Source organism: Notolabrus celidotus, chromosome 1, assembly GCF_009762535.1.
Source record: "Notolabrus celidotus isolate fNotCel1 chromosome 1, fNotCel1.pri, whole genome shotgun sequence".
NCBI lineage: Eukaryota > Metazoa > Chordata > Actinopteri > Labriformes > Labridae > Notolabrus > Notolabrus celidotus.
Window position 1 is genome coordinate 30993471 of NC_048272.1, and position 20381 is coordinate 31013851.

General features: G+C 41.2%; 3 protein-coding genes across 4 annotated transcripts; 2 read left to right on the forward strand and 1 right to left on the reverse strand.

The window, feature by feature from the left end:
• The first annotated feature begins 1223 nt into the window (after nt 1-1223).
• Nucleotides 1224-5401, forward strand: LOC117816923 (MKRN2 opposite strand protein-like). The gene is made up of 4 exons (XM_034689320.1): nt 1224-1768; nt 3006-3055; nt 3346-3514; nt 4144-5401. The coding sequence occupies exons 1-4, from the start codon at nt 1566-1568 to the stop codon at nt 4376-4378; spliced, it is 657 nt and encodes a 218-aa protein (XP_034545211.1). The 5' UTR covers nt 1224-1565; the 3' UTR covers nt 4379-5401.
• Nucleotides 5402-6935: 1534 nt separating this feature from the next.
• On the forward strand, nt 6936-20166 carry tsen2 (TSEN2 tRNA splicing endonuclease subunit). The gene is made up of 12 exons (XM_034692465.1): nt 6936-7374; nt 8552-8618; nt 8709-8748; nt 8914-9174; nt 10737-10902; nt 17367-17441; nt 17628-17678; nt 17783-17927; nt 18048-18084; nt 18208-18319; nt 18405-18494; nt 19485-20166. Exons 1-12 carry the CDS (start codon nt 7204-7206, stop codon nt 19542-19544), a joined length of 1275 nt encoding a protein of 424 aa, XP_034548356.1. The 5' UTR covers nt 6936-7203; the 3' UTR covers nt 19545-20166.
• LOC117819216 (GTPase IMAP family member 4-like) lies at nt 13142-16612 on the reverse strand. Of its 2 annotated transcripts, none has more exons than XM_034692474.1 (2): nt 16489-16612; nt 13142-15184 (listed from the first exon to the last, which is right to left on the reverse strand). In XM_034692474.1, the coding sequence occupies exons 1-2, from the start codon at nt 16502-16504 to the stop codon at nt 14100-14102; spliced, it is 1101 nt and encodes a 366-aa protein (XP_034548365.1). In that variant the 5' UTR covers nt 16505-16612; the 3' UTR covers nt 13142-14099. The 2 variants fall into 2 exon arrangements, 1 of the variants encoding a protein (XP_034548365.1); XR_004632488.1 differs by having other exon boundaries at nt 15113-15201.
• Nucleotides 20167-20381: the final 215 nt, after the last annotated feature.

Here is a 20381-nt window from a genome sequence, read left to right on the forward strand (position 1 = left end):
GTGATGGACTCCTCTCTGCATCCCTTTAGTTGTTGAGGATTAATCACCTTCATTTTGGGGTTTTGACCAATCAGGATCAAGTACTAAACACAGCCAGAAAATAATCATTGTATCCGAGCGTGAGAGCCCTAGACATAAAAAATAGCTTACAATTTTAAGTAAAATACACCTTGAATGGATATGAAGTTCCAGTCTGTGTTTTACAGCTTAGTCACATGCATGACTGAAACATGATGAAGGTATTATTTTACACGTGACTGTTTTGTAAGACTGTCTGCAACACAGACACACACACACACACACACACACACACACACACACACAGACACACACACATACACACACACACACGGCTTGACAGCTGAGATGGAAAAAGTGTTGACCTACATTCAGTCTGTCTGCTGAGCCGAACAAACAGGGCCTTTAAAGTTGCATTCGGTCTTATTTTGTTGAAGGTATCCATTGTTTGTGCAGTTTTCTGGCTGATATCAAACATGCTGAAGGAGCCAGTTTTTAGTTTGTGTTTTCATAAAAACGTTGAGACAACCTTCACACTGATTTACACACTGACTCACAAGCTAAACAAATGAAAGCCTCTAAATTATAATTAGCCTCTTTTATTCTGAAGGACAGAAGTGTTTACAAAGTTTAGTAGAATCAGGCTCTTATGCAGACAGGGTTTGCTACCTGAATGGTAGTTTTACATTTTCATTTGATCATACTTTTATTTTTATATCTCCGCCTTTCATTCACTCTGAAGAGCTTTTACCTGTAAGGTGGTATGAACCCCACCCTGAAGGTAATCGTCTGTCTCCGCAATAACACTGCCAACACAGTCCGAAGGTCACCTGTTCAGACTGAAGCAGGAACAGGTGAGCCGGGGTCACATGGCTGTCTGTCAGCACCTGCAACCTGATAGGCCGGAGCCACGAGGTGAAGTCATTGTATAGGCTGTCACGTAGCAACCAGGTGAGAGAAGGAGGAGGGGAGATGAAGAAACAGACAGACATGAGGAAAAGAGAAGAAGAAAACAAGTCAATGAGGGGCAAGAGGAGGAGAAGACAGGAGGAGCAGAAGATCTGAGGAGTTAAAGAAGTAAAGAAAGGAGGACTGATGGACTGAAAGAAGGAGTGTTCAGTGAAAGAAAGATTGGCAGAGCAATAACGAGAGACAGAAGGAGCTGTGCACTAAAGGATAGGAGGAAAAACAGGAAAAGTAAAAGAAAGATCGGAGGGAGAAAAAGCAAGGCTGGAGGATTACAAACAACTGAATGGAGGACTAAACCAAGGCCTGGAGGAGTGAAGCACGGTGGAAGAAGGGGCCAAAGGAGGACTTAAAAAGAAGGGGGAAAAGGGTTAAATGAGTTAAAACAGGACTGTGGAAGAAGCAAATCAAAGCTTGGAGAAATAAACATGAGAGAGAAGAGGAGGTAAAGAGTAAAAGGAGGACCGTACAAAAACAAGGCTAAAGGAGTAAAAAAACAAGGCTAAAGGAGGGTTTAAGGAGTAAGAGGAGAAAAGAAGGAGTGAACATAGGAGGGGAGGAGGTGAAGAAGGTTTTAAGAGATGGATAAAAGTGTGATTCGGTTCAGTCACTGTCAGAAGGAGATCTTCTGTTTCTCGGTCCCGGAGGAGTGTCCGAGCTGTGGGGAGGAACTGAAGGGGAGCAGACTGCAGGAGGCGCCGGTCAGCCTTCCTTCCCCCTTCACCAACGGACACAAGAGCTCCTGCTGCCTGCTGGTCGCACCTGCACACGACAACATCAACAGGTATTCAGTCACAGCCATGCTCACACAAAACAGGAAATGTTCATTAGTATGCACACAACAGAGTAATATACAATGGTATACACACAAAAATTTGGGTTATCAAACACCAGGATACAAGTATACACACATGGACAAATATACAGGTATTAATGCACACAACATATATATACACATATTTTAACACATAGGTATACACACAACAAATAACACACACAAAACTGGAACTGTGTAGATTAGTATGCACACAACAGATAAGTACGCAAAAATATACACACAAACATTTGGAGTAAGTGAATAACACAGGTATACACACATCAGTTAATTTAACACAGAAATACAAACAGAGTGGATTAAACAGGTATACACACTACAGGTAAGATCATACATTCTCAATATTCTCAAAGCAGGTTACTACACAAAGGTATACACAGGAATAAACAGACAGTTACTCATGTACACAACAGGTAAATACAATATAGCTAACTACACAAAAGTATGCACACATGTACACACATACAGATACTTATGCATGTACACAACTGGTAAATGCACAAAGGTATACACACATTTATGTACAGACAGGTATACATGTACACAGCTGGTATATGCACATAGTTATACATAGATACACACAACAGTTGTATGTTCCTGGATATACACACATAGAAAGGTTGGACTGGGTATACAAAATGTATACACAACCTTTACTGTAGAGGTTTCCTGCAGGAAAAAAATGTTGGTATATAAAAAAAAGGTAGACCTGCAAAGGTATACACTCACTTACAAAAACAGGTAAACAAACACTAGTGTACACAAACAGCAGGGATACACACACCACTGGAAGCTACACATGGGTACAGACATAAAGGCTGATAAAAGGAACTCACAGGTACTCACATTAAAGGTGAATATACACTGGTATACACACACAACAGGTAGACTCAAAGAAGGGGGTGAACACACACATACAACAGATAGATACAGACAGGTACAGACGCTTAAAACTGGTAAACGCAGAAAGGTCTTTATTCCAGCTGCCAGCTGATACACACAAGTAAACACACACACACACACACACATACACACACACGCACACACGCACACAGACAGACAGACACACACACACACACATACAACAGATATTGTCTGTAAGAGGAAACCTGTATACACCAGTTAAGACCAGATTACCCAGCTAAAATAAGGTTAACCAGTGTGTGTCGTGCTGTTCATTCCTCAGAGAGTTTGACGGGACATCAGAACTTCACACCGGTATCTCTAACACTACAGGTAAGACTCAAGGGTCAGATGTCAGGCTGTCTGGTTCCAACCAGGTTCCAACCTTAGCTTACTTTGTGTTTATTGCTAATTAGCGAAAGCAAGCATACTAACATGCTAAACTAAGATGTTAACATGCATGCTAGCACTGTTACTGTTGGAAAACTAGCAAGCTAACGCTCTAGCTTTTAAGATTTCTACCATGGGTGTCGGCTCTAAGTATGGTGTGTGTGTGTGTGTGTGTGTGTGTGTGTGTGTGTGTGTGTGTGTGTGCGCGTGTGCGTGTGTGCGTGTGTGTTTAGGGGTTGTGTATAACTACACTCTTGGTGGAGTTCGTAAAGAGCAATGCGGATGGGAGCGGTGCATTAGTGTTCCTCTGGTCCGCCCCGACATGTTTCACCTGCTAGCTCAGTGGGATCAGTACCTGGACCGCTTCTCTGATGGACCCATGTGGGACCCTGCCTGGCACAGGTACACCTCACACCAAACACAGTAAAGCATTATGCCTGGTGCTGATAAACATCACAGCTAGGATATGAAAAATTCATACCTGGTACAGATAGACCTCAAATCAAAACAGGAATACCATAGACTAGACAAAGGTACAGGTAACATCAAACAGGTATTAGACAAACCTAAGAATATGTATATGTAAGAAGTCTACATCATACCTGGCACAGGTCAGCTTCTGCCCAGACACACGTCCAGGTAATAATCAAACAGGTACATGCCACAACAACTCGCAGATATACTGCCCACTTGGCACAGGGACAGTACGTGCTATACATTGCAGGGTTACCCCTTACACCTGTAACAGGAAAACGTCACACCTGGCATCGTTACACATTAAACTTAGCACAGGTGCAACACCTCAGGCAGGTAAAGGGAAAATCTGGCACAGGAAAATTCTTACTTACTACTACCAACCTGTTTTTGTCTGGTCCACCTGTCTGTCTCTCCTGCCAAACTCATCTCTCTCTCTCTCTCTCTCTCTCTCTCTCTCTCTCTCTCTCTCTCTCTCTCTCTCTCTCTCTCTCTCTCTCTCTCTCTCTCTCTCTCTCTCTCTCCTTCTCTCTCTTGGCCACCTGTCTGTCTCTCAGGTTCCATGAGGAGGACCATAACTGCTTCAGTTTCTGTCTACAGTTTGTTAACAGCGTACTGGCAGCTGAGGGGCGGAGCTCCCTGACCAGAGAGACTTTCACTCAGAGCTTCATCCTGCCAAGGATGAGGAGGGTCTCCAAATACAACACACTGTACAATCACATCCAGAGACACCAATACTACTTGGTGGACAGACAAGAGGATGGACAGCGAGACTCACCAGTCACCACTTAAACCTTGTTCAGTGAGACAGCCCTTGGTCTGTTTGGATCAGTAAGGAGATTTAAATGAGTCTGATCTCAGGTACCACAGAATCTGGTAACTTTGTTGTTTTATTGTCCTCTGTATGGCCCACCTTTGCTGACCACTGTTCCTATGATAACAGTCTGTGTTAGTTAATTAACCTTTCAAAACTCACGCTCCTTTTTTACTAGGGGCTCCACTCAAAGCTTGGCGCTCACACTACTGGTGTGTAAAAGGTTCAATATGGAAATGGGAAAGATCCAGATTTAAAAACATTTTTTTCTCTGTCCTGGATCAGGAAATCAAGTTACTGTGAAACTGAGACCCAGCAGAGACAGATAGTGAAATTAAGACCCAGCAGACGCAGTTACAGTGAAACTGATACCCAGTAGAGACAGGTACAGTGAAACTGTGACCCAGCTGAGACAGAGTGAAACTGAGATTCAGTTGAGACAAATGCTAGTCTCAGTTTAACTGAGACCCAGATAGAGATATAGTAAAACTGACACTCAGTTAAGACAGATAAAGGGGAACTGAGACCCAGCAGAGACAGATACAGTGAAATTGAGATCCAGCGGAGACAGATGCAGTGAAACTGAGACCCAACTGATACAGAGTGAAACTGAGATTCACTTGAGACAGATGGAAGTACAGTTAAACTGAGACTAGGCAAAGACAGATTGAGACTAAGCAGAGATATATACAGTGAAACTGAGACTCAGTTAATACAGATGGAGATACTAAAAAAAACTCAGCTAAGACAGATACAGGGAAACTCAGACCCAGCAGAGATGGATACAGTGAAACTGAGACCCAGCAGAGAGTCTCAGGAGGATAAAACTCAACAAACAACACAAAAAGGATTATTTAACTCAAAAGACTTTTAAATATTCTCAAATATAGATAAATGCCCTGTATGAACCTCCAAGTTACATACTCTGTCCACAGGGGATATCAATATCTACACACACTGAAAGATTCTCACTGTTTTTTCAATAAATTTTGCTGGTTTCATTTTTGTGCAGCTTCTTGGTGAAATATTCTACAGTTACAATATTTTTTAAATATTTCAAATACACATCTACCTCATCTATCAAGTTTAGCTATTTAGCAATTCAAGAAAATAGTATTTAAATCATCATAATCATTTTCTCATGTTTAGTTTCTGTAATCCAGTCTAGATCCAGCACTCTGCTGAGATCAGGATGATTCTGATTTTTTGGATCAGTTATCTCAATTGTACCTAAAAGTTTGAAATAACACAAACTTGAGGATGTATCATGATACAAAACTAACATTTGATAACTTAATCTTCTCTGATTTTATTCTTTATGTGTGTTGAACTACCCACAAGTTTTGATCTGATCAGAAAACTTCTGAGGGACTGGGCCCCGGTGACACTCAGCCTTCCCTCCCCCGTTAACTGCATTTTATTTCATTTTGATGATAACTGTCTATTTACACTGTTAAGAGTTTATGATGAGTCCTGAATAGTGAATGTTTCCTCTCTGCTCTGTATCAATATAAAAGTATGAACTGCTCAGGGGCTACATCTCTAAATGTGAACTGGTTGTCTCACTCTTAAATCCCTTCTGTGCAGTTTTAATGTGTGACATCCATAGACTGTATATAAAATGGAGCCAAAATATCCCGTTCCAGAAGGCAGATATCTTTTTAATTTTCTGCAGCCAGAGTCTGCACAGTAGGAAATTTGTGTGTTTCCAAATTCCAAATTTGTGTGGTAACAAGCTCCGCCCTACAGCGTTCCGAGGTCCTACAGAGTTTCTCTCTACGGCAGCTGTCAATCAAAGCAAACCTGGATGTAAAACCCTGTTTTTTAACCTCTAATAACTAACGAGAAGTAAACTTTTCAGAAAAAAGAGGCCTTGAACACAAAACAGTCAAATAATAACTACATATCACTACAGCATACGGATGTGAGAAACATTCATACCACGTGTATTTATTTTTTCAGTTTGACCGCAGAGTTTTTGACCTATACTGCAGCCAACCACCAGAGGGAAGAGTTTTTGTGGCAGCCTCACTTCGAGCCAAGCAAGATGACGTCCATTTTATTTACAGTCTGTGGTGACATCACAGTTGTTTTTCTGTCGCTGCTTCAACGTTTGGGTCAAGTTTGAAATTAAATGTGCCCGCAGATGGTCTACCACTGAGGGGTGCTGCAGATTCATGTTGCTTGGGAACTATGAAAGAATGTGCCTCATCACTGATCTTTAGTATGTTAGGTGAATAGGCTCTAACTAACCCACAAACTATCATGAGAGTATTGTGCAGTGCCAGCTGCTTGTTTGTCTGTTTGTCTGTTTGTCTGTTTGTTTGTTTGTTTGTTTGTTTGTTTGTTCGTTGTCTGTTATCTTTTGGTTGGTTGATTTGTCCATTTGTTTGTTTGTTTTTTTATTATTGCCTAAATCTCCTGATCCACACTCCAGTCCAGTTGGTTGGGGTAATGCAACTCTAGGCTGATTTGCCAACCACCATTAAACAACAAAGAAGAAGAGGAAGATGGTGGAGGCGGAATTATAGATGGGTCCAACAGTTCTAGTCGGACACAGTTATTGTGACACCAGAGCGTCCGCCTGCAAAACAAACCCGACATGAGGTTTTATGAATGAATGAAACTGAGTTACTCAAACTGAGTTATAGACATACAGACTGTCTTTCATTAGACATGAAGCGATGAGCTAAACAGCTACGAGACTAAAGTTGTTACAAGCTAACGGAATCTCTCCGAAACATCAACACAGTCCAGGTAAAGGTGAGGACCCGGTCCCAGTCGGTCCCTGACAGGCGGAGACATGCAGGCGGAGTTCCGAGCTCCCCGGAGACGGACCCGGGTCTATGAGCAGTACGAGGCTCCGCTGCCGGTGAGCCGCAGCCCGGAGGAGAGGACTCATTTCAGGGCGGACCTCATCAACCAGAACGTGCTGGTCTGTCATCCGGACCACATCCACAAGATCCACAACCAGGTCCGAGTACATCCATGTTAGTGGAAAGGTATTACGTTTCTGGATAAGGACCGGGTTCATGACCAGTTCTAGTAAACAGGTTTTACACATTGAAGAATTTATTTAAAGAAATCGAAGCACCTTGACAATAATGTAGCCCAGATCTGACAAGCCTAAGTATCAGTACCTGATCTTGTGAGGTCGACATTAGACTGAAAAAAAAGTAAAATTACTTGTCTTTGTTTATAATGATAAAATAGGGTTTACCATTCTTATACTGAGTTTTACAGAAGAGGATGGGGGGCCACTGAAAAAAAAATATAGGGATTTATTTTTTTATATTTTATTCTGAGGTTAAAGTCAGAATTCTTAAATTAAAGTCAGAAATTAGAGAAATTTTCAGAATTTCGGATGGCTGCTGAACACAATAAATGTATTATGGTGTAATTTGATTTTTTTACACCTAAAACTTTTTTTATGTTTTGCTCGTCCGCCCTCTAAATTCTATATTTTTTCAGCAGCTATAAACCTCTTCCACAGAGTCTCAATGAGTCTGTATTCTCTGGTATAATAAAGAGCTGATCTGTGAAGTCTAGGTAACAGAGTTCTGGATAAAGACTTAGTCTAATGTGGTATAGAGATGAAAAATAATAGTGAAATCAGCAGTTATTTTCCTTTTAATAAATAAAATAAATGTTTTATGAATCTGAAAATTGTGTTTTAAGAAGTCTGCAGGTATTATCTTAGATAATCTAGTCCAGATCTGAAAAGTCTAGGTGTATTGGTTTTTAATCAAGACCTTATTTCCATAACTTCCTCCTAACAGAAGAATTAGAAACCAGGTGTGGGTTAATCACCTAAAACCAGGTGTAAGATAGAACCCACCATGTTAAACTGGACACATATATAATCACATCCTTTATCTAATTCATGTCAACAATGTTTAAAAAAAATCCAAATCTCATCCTTTGATTAGGTCACATCACATAGAATAAGGTCTGCAAGCTAATCCACATAATGTAACAGCCTGTCAATTAATCCATGACTGACTTCATCCCTGTCACGAGAAACCAGAACTGAGATATTTAAAACATCTTCTGAAATGATCCATCTATCTTAAAACCAGGTTCAGGTCCTTGGGTTTTTCCTCCCTGAGTTTGGTCTCTCAGGCTCAAGCGTTTTTTTTGTCTTCCTTCAGGGTTATTTTGGTAAAGGCATCCTGTCCAGAGCGAGACCAGACCACAGCATCTCCGACCAATGGGAGCGTGAGTTTACAACAACACTGTGACATCATCGCCAGTCTGGCTCAATCAATGGTGTTTGCTGCAGTCAGCTGGTCTCTGTGTCTGTTACAGATCATGAAGGTGTGATGTTACCTGTCGTCACACCGTCCAGGTCAGTGACATCCTCCCCCTCTCCCTCCCCCTCTCCCTCTCCCTCTCCCTCTCCCTCTCCCTCTCCCTCTCCCTCCCCCTCTCCCTCTCCCTCACTTATTCTCTCCTTCTTCACCTCCTCTACTTGCTCTCCCCTCCCTCCCTTCTTCTTCTCCTCCTGCTTCAGGTATGAAGAGCTCCTCAGGTGGGCAGGTTCGACTCTCTCTGCTCAGGGATTGGATGAAGAAGCTGTCAGTCAAACCGTGCTCAGACTCTCTCAGCCTGTAGATATGGAGGACGTGAGGAGAGAGATGGGAGGAGGGGAGAATGGACAGAAGACCGAAGAGAAGAAAGGGGAGGAGCCAGGAGCAGAAGGTGGAGTCTGTTCGCCGATTAAAAGGCTGCTTGCGGAGTCAGAGGTGGAGCCGGAGCCCAAGAGAAGTTGCAGGTAGAGTCAGCTGATCTCTTTATTAATACCAATCATTTTATTATTTAGGGGCTAGTTTAGGATGAGACTGCCCTGAACAGATTCAGGAACACACAAACTACTCAATTTGTGACGTCACAGATTGGTGATTCACTTTTAAAGAGCATAATTAACGTAATACAGTGACTTCCTGCTCTGTACGTTGATGCTGGGGATTTTCTCGTTGATATCTTTCCAAACTTTGCAGGGGTCAATAACATACGGCCAGATTTCACAATTTGTCACAATGACTTTAAAGCATGGCAACAGTCGAGGCGGCTTCTAGGGAGTTGGCCAATCCGAGGAAAGTGGGTCCTAAAGAGATATTACCTAAAATGAAGCTGCTACAGAGCTTTCAGAGGGACGATATGAAGCCTGAACATGAGCAGAATACCGCTTCTTTAAACATCTCCCATTCAATTTTGGTAGACTGTCTTGAAGTAATTTTTGATCTCCGCCATTTTGCTTTTGGTGGCCAGAAGTGAACATATTTTGACAAGACAGTGGAGAAAAAAATCTAATTTAGGTTTAGTTCCATATTATTTGGGATACTCATATACACTACCAGTCAAAAGTTTTGACACACCTTCTCATTCAATGGTTTTTATTCATGTTAATTATTTTCAACATTGTAGTTTAATACTGAAGACATCAAAACTATGAAATAATCTGGGTTTGCTATAATATGGATTACAACAGTATTCAAATAGGGCTATCCATTGTGTACTAACCCTACCTCTGAACAACACAACTGATGGTCTCAAACACATTAAGAAGGCAAGTCATTCTACAAATGAACTCTTGACAAGGCTCATGTTAATTAGAAACCATTCCAGGAGACCACTTCATGAAGCAGACTGAGAGAATACCAAGAGTGTGCAAAGCTGTCATGAAGGAAAAAGGGGGCTACTTTACAGAATCTAAAATATAAAACATATTCTGCTTTGTTTAACACTTTTTTGTTAATTAAATAATTCCATATATGTTCTTTCATAGTTTTGATGTCTTTGGTATTAATCTAGAGTGTTTCAAATTATTAAGATAAATACAAACCCTTGAATGAGAAGGTGTTTCCAAACTTTTGACTGGTATAGTGTAGATTGAGGGAAACATGCTACAATCAAAATGTGCTGCAGCAAGTTTCAGACTCCTTAAAGTGTCCTTTACTGCAACAGAATGATGAACAAAACTTTAATCAGGCTCTTGTCAGTCAAAATGCAGCTTTGCCGCAGAAGCTGATCCTGCTTCCAGGTTTATTAGACTCCAGACTGGCCAGATTAAGCTTTGTGTTGCTGACTAGAGATTGAGACCATAAACTCATTATGAAAGTGTTCGCTGAAGGAATAAATCGTGGGCTGATTCAAGCAGACATCTTTTTGCAACCTGTTGAGTCTCCCCCTGCTGGTCAGTAGTAGTAGTGCAGGTTTAAGGCAGTGTAGTTTTTGCTGCTCACAGACGTGTTGCACATCCAGACCTCAGTTCCTGTTGATTGTTTATCTGATGTTTCATGTCAATAAGTTGATGAACTCTGTTTTATAATCCAGGGTGGAGCTACAAGACCGGAATCCTGACCACGGCTTGAACCCCGACTCAGATAAGGATTCTGACTCCAATCCTGACCCCAGCCCAGACTCAGACTCTGACTTTGGTCAAGATCCTGGTCCTTTGGTTCCAGGTCCTGGTTTCGTCCTGGTGGTCTCTGACAGTAAGGTGATTCTTCTGGCGTGTGGTTTTCTGTTATAACATAGTCTATATAAAGCAGGGGTGTCCAAAGTACGGCCCGGGGGCCAATCGCGGCCCAAGGTCCATTTATTTACGGCCCCAAGCTTCCATCTTAAAATGTGTTATTTATAGCAAAGAAATGAATCACCTTCTGAATCATCTGTACATTTGCAGTTTCTTTCAAGCGCACACACAAAACTAAAGTCAATCCAGAAACGTCTCAAAAAGCTTCATATGAACTACCTCTCTAAAGTCAAAGCTCTGGGAATCCTGCAAGATGGCAATAAAGAAGAAACACAAGAACTCTTAAAGCGGACAGGTTTTCAAATTAATGTTTTTATCATGATGTGAAAATGTTCTTGATGAACACTAAAAGTTCAGAAGACACAAGAGGACACAAAGAGAAATTGTGCAGAAAAAGCAAAATCTGGTAAATAAAGTTCTTCAGAATGCAGGAAAATAATTATTTTGTTATTAAAATGTTGTCAGCTGGTCAGAAAAGTCTTAAAAACAACATGAAAAAGAAGTGTGATGAAATCCAGATCGTGATCCTGCCATTGGAAAATAATGAGACAATATTTTTCCCACATTGCCCGACCCGAATGAAAAACATTTTCCTCCAGAAGAAGATAAAGTTTGCTAATGTTTACTTGGCTTGTGGAGAACGGAGGACTTCCTAGTGACTGATTTATTGAGGAAAAAAGTAAAATAATTTTTATTAAATAGATATTTCATATGTAACTTTTATGATTCCTAAGTCTCAGTAGGAGCCACTGGCCCTGAGGTATTCTGACAACATCATATGTGGCCCTCTTTGAAAAAAGTTTGGACACCACTGATATAAAGCATGGACGCAGCCTCAGTGACGTCAGCCTTTGGTTTCTGAGGAGGTGTTATGAAGCGTAATAATGCTGGTGGCATTTCCTCCTAACTTTGAATCTACAGACAGACTGGTGGAGCTACAACACCTCCACCTGTCAGTCAAATGAGCTATGCCTCTAATTAATCTTATTTGTATTAAACTTTAGAGATCTACTCTGCAAATATATATATTGTTCATATATCTTTTTTTGGGTCTTAAATGTCTTAAAGATCTGTGTGAAGTTAAAAAAAGGAGCCTCACCAGCTGCAGTGTTCACGCTTAATGAAGCTACCTTTGCATCACCTGCAGAAAATTCACATTGGATGTGTTTTAAAAATGTCACTTACTATTTTTTATGGAAACAATGCCCCATGAACTTTATTTAGGCCCAGTTTTTCAAGGTAAAGTGCCTCTTTAGGTCCTGTGTCCCTGAGGATCCAAAGCTCATAGGTCTTTAATTAGGGACTGTTTTTAAACAGTTAATCACTATATTGAAAAAGGTTGAGTCTTAATATCAAGATTGTATTGAAGATGAAGCACATAAAGTATAATTAATAATTACATAGCTTTTATGATCAAAATAACCCATGATATTATTATTAAAACATGAAAACCTGATCAGACAATGTCTATTCAAAATGTTACACTTCTTCACGTACAGTCTGATTTCTATCGTTGCCATTTGGGCACAAAGGGTTAAATAACAAAGCAACAAAAATAAACCCGGATAAAGTAAGAGATGGTCAAGTTAGGTTTTATTTATTTTTTAAAGTTATATTTTTTTTGGTCATTTTTGCCTTTTATTAATGGGACAGCTGAAGAGAGATGCAAAATGTGGGGAGTGGAGTGTGGGGGAAGACATGCAGCAAACTTTTGAGGCTGGGAGTCGAACCTGCCAACGCTGCAACAAGGATTATCACCTCTGTATGTGGTGTGCACTCTTTAACCACCAGGCCAATGGTGCCCATCAAAGTCAGACATGTAATGACCATAGACTTTATAATTAATGGACGTAGCATCGGTGACGTCACCCATCTGTTTTTGAACGCTGTTTTGAAGCCAACCATATTGGAAATGCTGAATAAAACCTAACTTCTGTCAAGCTAGTTTGAGGTAAAGAGGCGGGCTTTGAGCCCCCTAGCCAACAGCTACAGTGTTCCCGCCTGACAGTCAAGCTAGCCATGTCCTTAAATGGGCAAAACTCGTAATCTTAATATCTCATTCAGTATCATTATCAAAAAACTTGCTGCTTGGTGCTGATAGAGAAATGAGCTCTTCAGACCTAAACCGTTTTTTAAACCAGGCTGTAAACGTTTTTATTTCTGCTGTAAAAATCATCTTTTTTTAATTGATGTGTATGTGGTTTTCGGTGTTTCTGCAGCCAGCCAGCCTCAAGTGGACACTCAATGAACTCCAGTTTATAACACTTCCACGTGGGCTTCATATTTTGAGACTGGAGGTTAACGCTTGGTAATGACCTCAAAGCCGGATCAGCAACCATTTTACTGTCAGAAGTTGACCTACACTGTGGATGCAGAAGTATCGACCAATAATGGGAACATTTAATTTGTATTTAATAATCCGAAAATCAAATTTTATACAATAAAAAATACTGCCTCCTCCACACTGTAGGAACATTGTATTTCTTGCATTTACAGCACTTTTGAAATCGCCCTGCGTCCGCCGTGTATTTCATCTCCTCCGACGTGTCCTCTCTATTCTTCTCTGTAATCACCGATGTATGATAAACAGCATCATGCATCAGCTCTAAATTAGCATAATATGTTCGAAGTGGCTGTGAAAAAGTGAACAGAGATCGTAGCTGACCTGACTATCAGAGAGACCACACTGCCCTCAAGCGTTTCAGTGGAGTATCGCTGCGCGTCACGGACACATCGGCGCACCAGTATGTAGATCTCAAGTCAGCATCAACCACCGCTGCAGAGGGTCGACACAGAAGTATAAACCAGGCTTTACCCTCAGGTTTGCATAAACTACATATTATGAACTTGTTTTTAAAATACAGAAGTGTGAAAAAAATATGTAAACTTGTATCAGCCATCAGGAGCAGCAGATGATTGGTTATCTTTATCGGCTCAAAACAAAACATCAAATCATACATCCCCAATCTACATCATAATAAACCTCATTCTGGTCATTTCCAACCAGTCTTGGATAATGATCACTAGATGGCACTGTTGCACTGTAACATAACAGGATGTATATTTACTAACTGTTTGACTTTAGTTCTGTGGGAGGAGATATCTGCTCAGCCTGTTGTTTGGTCCCTGCTGAGGGAACTTCAGGAGGGGTTCTCTTCCACTCATTTGAACAGTCTCCTGAGTTGCTTGTCCAGAGACCTCAGTCCTGCCAGGAGTTCAACAGTCTTCATCACAAGAAGTATCGGGTTGGAGTGCTCAGCCTTCTCCCTGGCCTCAGTTTCGTACTTTTCCTCCAACCTTTTCCTCTCCTCCCTCAGATCACTCTCAAACTGCTCCTTTAGTTGACTCAGCTTCTTTTCTTTTTCCTCCCTCTCTCTCATTCTCTCTACTTGTCTCTCCTCCCTCTCCCTCTGTTTCTCCTCATTCAGCTCCTCCCTCTCCTTCTTCCTCTCCTCCTCTCTCTCTTGCCTCTCCCTCTCTCTCTCAGCCTGGAGCTGCTCGTTGATTCTCTTCATCTCTTTTTCATACTTCTGCTGTACTTCCCTCTCAAGTTCCTCTCTTTCTTTGCGTATCTGTTCTTCTTTCTGCTTCAGGATGCGTTGTGTCTCCTCCTCCAGAGCCCTCTCAGCCTCTTGGAACATCTGGTTGGTGTAGTGACTTCCTCCGTTCCTCTGGACTATATCTCTGATCTTCTGGAGCAGCTCAGTGGCCTGAGAGCGATCTTTTGTCAAGTTGTTGAAGACATGGTACTGGCCGTTACATCTGGCCACTAGCTCCTGCAGCTCTGGACTTTCAGACAAGAAATCCTCAATGGTAGTTTCTCCTGCCTCCAACTGGTCACCACCAGTGAAGAGAACCATGCTGTATCTGTCTGCCGCCTGGCCAAAGATCTCTTGAAGCCTTTGCACAGTCTGTTTCTCCTCCTCTGTGTATCTGCCCAGCCTGATGACCACCAGGAACATGTGGGGTCCAGGGGAAGAATAAGTGATGCACTGGCTGATATCTTTGGCTGTCTTGTCCAAATCAACCCTGGTGTCAAACAGGCCCGGGGTGTCGATTACAGCAACCTTTTGTCCCTCCACTGTGCCTTTGCCCTTTAAACAGTCCACGGTCATGGACTGTGCACTGAGCTTTGATTCAAAGCACTGTCGCCCCAGAATGGTGTTTCCAGTGGCGCTCTTTCCAATTCCAGTCTTCCCCACCATCACTATTCTCAGCTCCTCGTTATTTGTAGTTATGACGTGTCCTGTGTAAAAATGGAAGCTGTATGAAGTTTTGAAATCATTATATGAACTTGAATTCTAATGTACAACCCTGATCCCATTGGTTTGAGACGCTGTATAAAATGTGCATACAACAGGTGATGGTGTTTTTGAAAACAGTGCAGATATGACCTATCAAACAATGAAACTGAAAATGTTATTGCTTAATGAAAAATATCTGCTCATTGTAAATTTGATGCCAGCAACACGTTTCAAACTGTTGGGTCTTGTTTACCATTGTGTTCGTTAACTCCTCTTTAAACAACACTCTGTAAGCGTTGGTGAACCCAGGAGACCAGTTTCTGGACTTTAAAGTGAAATGTTGTCCCATCATCTTGTCTGATTGAGGATTTCAGCTGCTCAACAGTTCAGGATCTCCTTTGTTGTATTTTTGGTTTCATGATGCTCCAAATGTTTTCAATGGGTGACAAGTCAGGACTGCAGGCAGGCCAGTTCAGCACCTGGACTCCTCTACTACAGAGCCATGCTATTGCAATATGTGCAGAATGTAGTTTGGCATTGTCTTGCTGGAATATGTAAGGTCTTATCGCAGTGATTTCCACTACAGAGTCATGGCTGTTTTTTAATGCGGTGACTTCCACTACAGAGTCATGTCTGTTTTTAATTCAGTGATTTCCACTACAAAGTCATGTCTTACAAATCATCACATTGTATTTTCAGAAAATATCAGTATTCTACACAGTGTCTCAGCTCTTGTGTTTTAGATTAGCATTTATTTTTCAAACTGTTCATTAGAGGCATGTTTTTCAGTCATGCACTTCTCTGTTTTCATGTTCCACTGTGGCTTCTGTTTGCTGTTCAGTTCAGCATTTACAGGAAAAGGCAGCAGTTCTTTTAAATTGTTGCCTCCTGAAACTGAAAGTGAAACACTTTGAAGTTGTCGTTTTGAACTGATTGTATTGAGCTTTTTCTGCCCACTCCCATACTTTAGTTTGAACATTTCTGAGCACTAGATTATAAACCTTTCCTTTAACAAGGTATTCCTTTCATCTTCACCAGCTAATCAACAAAAGTGTTTGGTAGACAGCACAGCTCATTTAGGAAATATTCTCCTGAATTTTTCTTTGTGAGACAGAAGTCAGATTCTCTAAGCAACAAAAAACACTCTATTTCATCAAAAAAATCTCCAATGATAATTTGACATGCTATTGTAATTGTAAAAAAGTGGTTTGTAGGAACTGCAGTAATATAAAGAATGTAAAATATCCAACAGAGATCTTTGTTATATCACTTAAACATGAACACATGACACAGTATCATGACTTACCAAAGTTTAGAGCCATGTTTGGGATGTAGTGTTTTCCCTCCTTTAGGTGAAAGAGTTTTGAGCAGATTGTGAAGATACTGAGCTCACTGTGTGTGTTTTATAGTCTTGTGCAATATGAACCTTATGAACCACCCACACCCAATAACTGCACTGGGTACAAAATGAAAGCAAAACTACAGCTGTACTTTGTTGTTCTGACATCAGGGGGATTTTTTTCAACCATTGCTGTTCCCAGAAAATGGTGGGACTTTGTGAAAAATGTAATAAAAAACAAGATATGATGATTTCCAATCAGATTTTTTGAAAAATTGACTCATTTCAAACGGGACAGTTTTCCACTTTTCCAGACCCTAGTGGAAGCAGTGACCATTCTGTATTTGTTTCCTCCTGGCATGCCAGAGTTCAAAGTTAGATATAATGCATCGACAAGCTGTGTTCCCAGGGGAGTGTTCCTGGGCCTATGCAGTGATTTTCATTACAGAGTCATGTCTGTTTTTAATGCAGTGATGCCTAAGGGCCTGAAGATCACAGCCATTTAATTTTGGCATTGGTCCTTGTCCTTTGTGTGCTGAGATTTTTTTAGATAGTCTTAATTTTCTATTTCTATTATATTGGTAGAAACTGTAGACGATGGAATTCTCCTAACATTGTTCTTTAACATTGAGACATGTTTTTCTCTAAGTGATGCACTATGACCCAGAGGTTTTTTATGTTTGATTCTCAGCATGGCATCTGCCAAAGGAGTTTGTGTTGTTTACAACAGTGTGCAACTCTGTCGGTGCTTCGGGGCATCAGAGTGTAATTGTGTTGATTTGTGTGTCTGTGGACATTTGGTGTGTCCATTGTTTTAACTTATGTGTTGGTGTTTGTGTCCTCAGGAGTGTGAGGGGGTCAGGGAGGTCCGGCGGGCTCCGCTCGCTCTCACAGAGTACCTGCAGCTCAGTCTGGAAGAGGTAACATCAACACATAAAAAAGTCTGTGACTGTTATCTCTCTGTCTGTAAACACTACATTACCCATAAGCCCTAGCTGCTAATGCCTTGCATTGTTGCGTACAATAAGGTTTTCATGGGATGTTGAATTGCACCTGTACTTGGGCAGCAAGTACGCACAGCTGGCTGACTCTCTCTGTATCTGCAGGCCTTCTTCCTGGTTTACAGTCTGGGCTGCCTGTCTGTCTACCTGAACCAGGTAACTGCAGAAACCTTGATAATAAATAAATAAGTATAAAAACTGAAGTATTTCCTTTAACTAAAGGTGACCTCATTTATATATCTCCTCCTGTGATTGGTCAGGAGCCCCTGTCAATCCTCCAGTTATGGCGGACGCTCCGGTCCCTGCGCCCTGATTTTGTCAGCTCTTTCGCAGCCTACCAGCATTTTCGGAGCAGGGGGTGGGTCCCTAAAGTGGGGGGCGGAGCCAAGTATGGTGTTGACCTCAGTAAGAGACACACAAAGATCCCAGTTTAGAAGCAGGAAGTTAACCAGGAAGAATAAAATCACTCACATTACAGAGACATGTACCACAAGATGCCAGTGTTGACTTTCTCTGTGTTTTCAGTGTTGTATAGGAAAGGCCCACCCTTCTACCACGCCAGGTAATACACACACACTTACACACCACTTAACTATGTTTAATAAACTCTTCTTAATTTTCACCCTTTGTCCTCAACGGTCAGACACCTTCCTCATCACAGAATGTCCCTCTTCTCTTCCTGCAGTTACTCTGTGGTAATTGAGCGGGTAGATGATGAGTTCAAGAGCTCAGGGCTGCATCCATTTTCTTGGCGCTCTCTGGCTGCTCTTAGCAGAATCACCTCTAACGTGTCCAAGGTAACAAGGTGTCAGACTTCACAATATCACGTTATTGATTATTTATGATTTACATGTTTGTGATTTCAATGTGATTGTTTCACAGGAGCTGATGTTTTGTTACATCATATATCCAGCCAATCTATCAGAGACAGAGCTGGACACCCCTGCATGTGTGAAAAAACTGAAGGTTCAGGTAAGAAACAAGAAGCAACAAATTGATTCATACTTCGTTAGTCAGTGTGGAGGAAATCATCTAAAGCTGTTTTTTAAGGGAATTTAAAAAACAGAAATCTTCAGCTTCACAGATTTTCAGTTTTACATCAGTATGCTGCAGTAAAGTGAATACTTTCAGGTTTTTAAGGTAGAATAAGATAGTAGTCTGAGAAGTGTTCTGGTTCCTGTTTGTTTTCTGAGTAGAATTGACCAATCATGAAAAACGGTCTGTATGGAGAGTAAAAGCAGGAGGAACACAATCCAGCGTAATGACATGAGGGGTCCCATGGTTGGTAATCTGAGGAGGATTTATTTCTCTCTATAAACAGATATCTACACAAAGAGCAGCTAACAATCTGTTCTAGATCAAACATTTACACTGAGACACAAATCTGCTTAATACTATGTCGCTGAAGACAATTGGTGTTTAGATTTCCTGACTTCCTGGACAAACAAACATTGTAAAAGTAGTTTTCTTCTCCTCTTGATGACAGACCTGACAAAGCTTGACTTTTGACTAATCTACATCATGATGTCGTTATTTCAGCAAACTTAAGACCCGTTAATTACAAGAACATCAGTTTCTGTTTCAGGTTCATACTGAGAAGGAAGTCAGAGTGAAGCCTCTGTGGAACTTACTATTTACAGTGAAACTGAGACTCACCACAAAGAGATGAACGGGCACTACGTCTGGGGATGTCATTTGTATTTTGCAGACATATTTGGACGGGTTATTCACGCTCACTTTTAGTCTGAACACAGTTGCAGGGAAGTTGGCCCAGAGGCAGAAGAGCTGATGGGTTATTAGGTTTAAATTGAACTTTTATTGAAGTCTTGAAAGTATTTCAGTTGGATCTGCTTGTTATAGATAACAAGCAGCTTATATGATTTATTAAAAATCTTTTGATGAATGCTAAGTGGAAATGTGTAGGGTCAACAACATTGGAATGAAAGTGTGTTTTCTCAACAGGAGGTGATTGTCAGCAGGTGGGTTTCCTCCAGAGAGCGAACAGAGCAGGACGACATCTGACACGAGGAGTCAGAAACTGATGACGAGAGGCTGGTTACATCAGACAAAAATCTAATGATGATGAAATGATTTTTATGGACCAATCAGAAACCAGTGGACAAAAATGGATGTATCAAAGAGACTGAATTTGTGTGAAAAGTCAGATTTCTGAATGTCCTTGAACGCGTCAGCTGGTGGAGTTCAAAATTGAGGTCAGTCAGTGAACTCTGATGTTTCCCTTTCAACTCCTGAGGTCACCACAGGTCAAGAGGAGCTGCTGCATGTGCTATACCTCTATGAAAGCAATAAATAAAATAGCAGCAGTCTCACAAACTCTAACTTCTTGATTTTCAGAAACACAGTGACACAGAAGTTGTTATGAACAGGGATGCTCTGATTTATTGATGAATTTTCTGGGGATTTCAGGACATCCTGGTCCTGACTTTTTCAGTTACTTGCTTCTTATACATGAGTCCTACAATCTCTCATAACATGATATACTCAGTTAGATTGAGATGATCGGGGCAGCAAAGTGGAGTGTGCTCGAGGAAGAGGAATGTTCCTGTTATGATGACTATTTCTGCGTTAGTATCACTATAACATGTATTAAGGACATTTCTAAAATAAAACAATGGGAAATATGTTGAATGTGCTTTTCTGCTTCTGCATAAAAGAGACCTTGAACTGTATTCACACGTGCACAAAACTCCTGAAAACTTCCTGAAATTTCTAGGGTGAGCCGCATGTGTGAACGAAAACAGCCAAATGTTTCAACCTCACATTTTTGCTGGGATTCTTCCCGCCAGTCAGGGTAAAATGTCTGCATCAAGTTGGGGTGAGCCGATGTGAGAACACAGC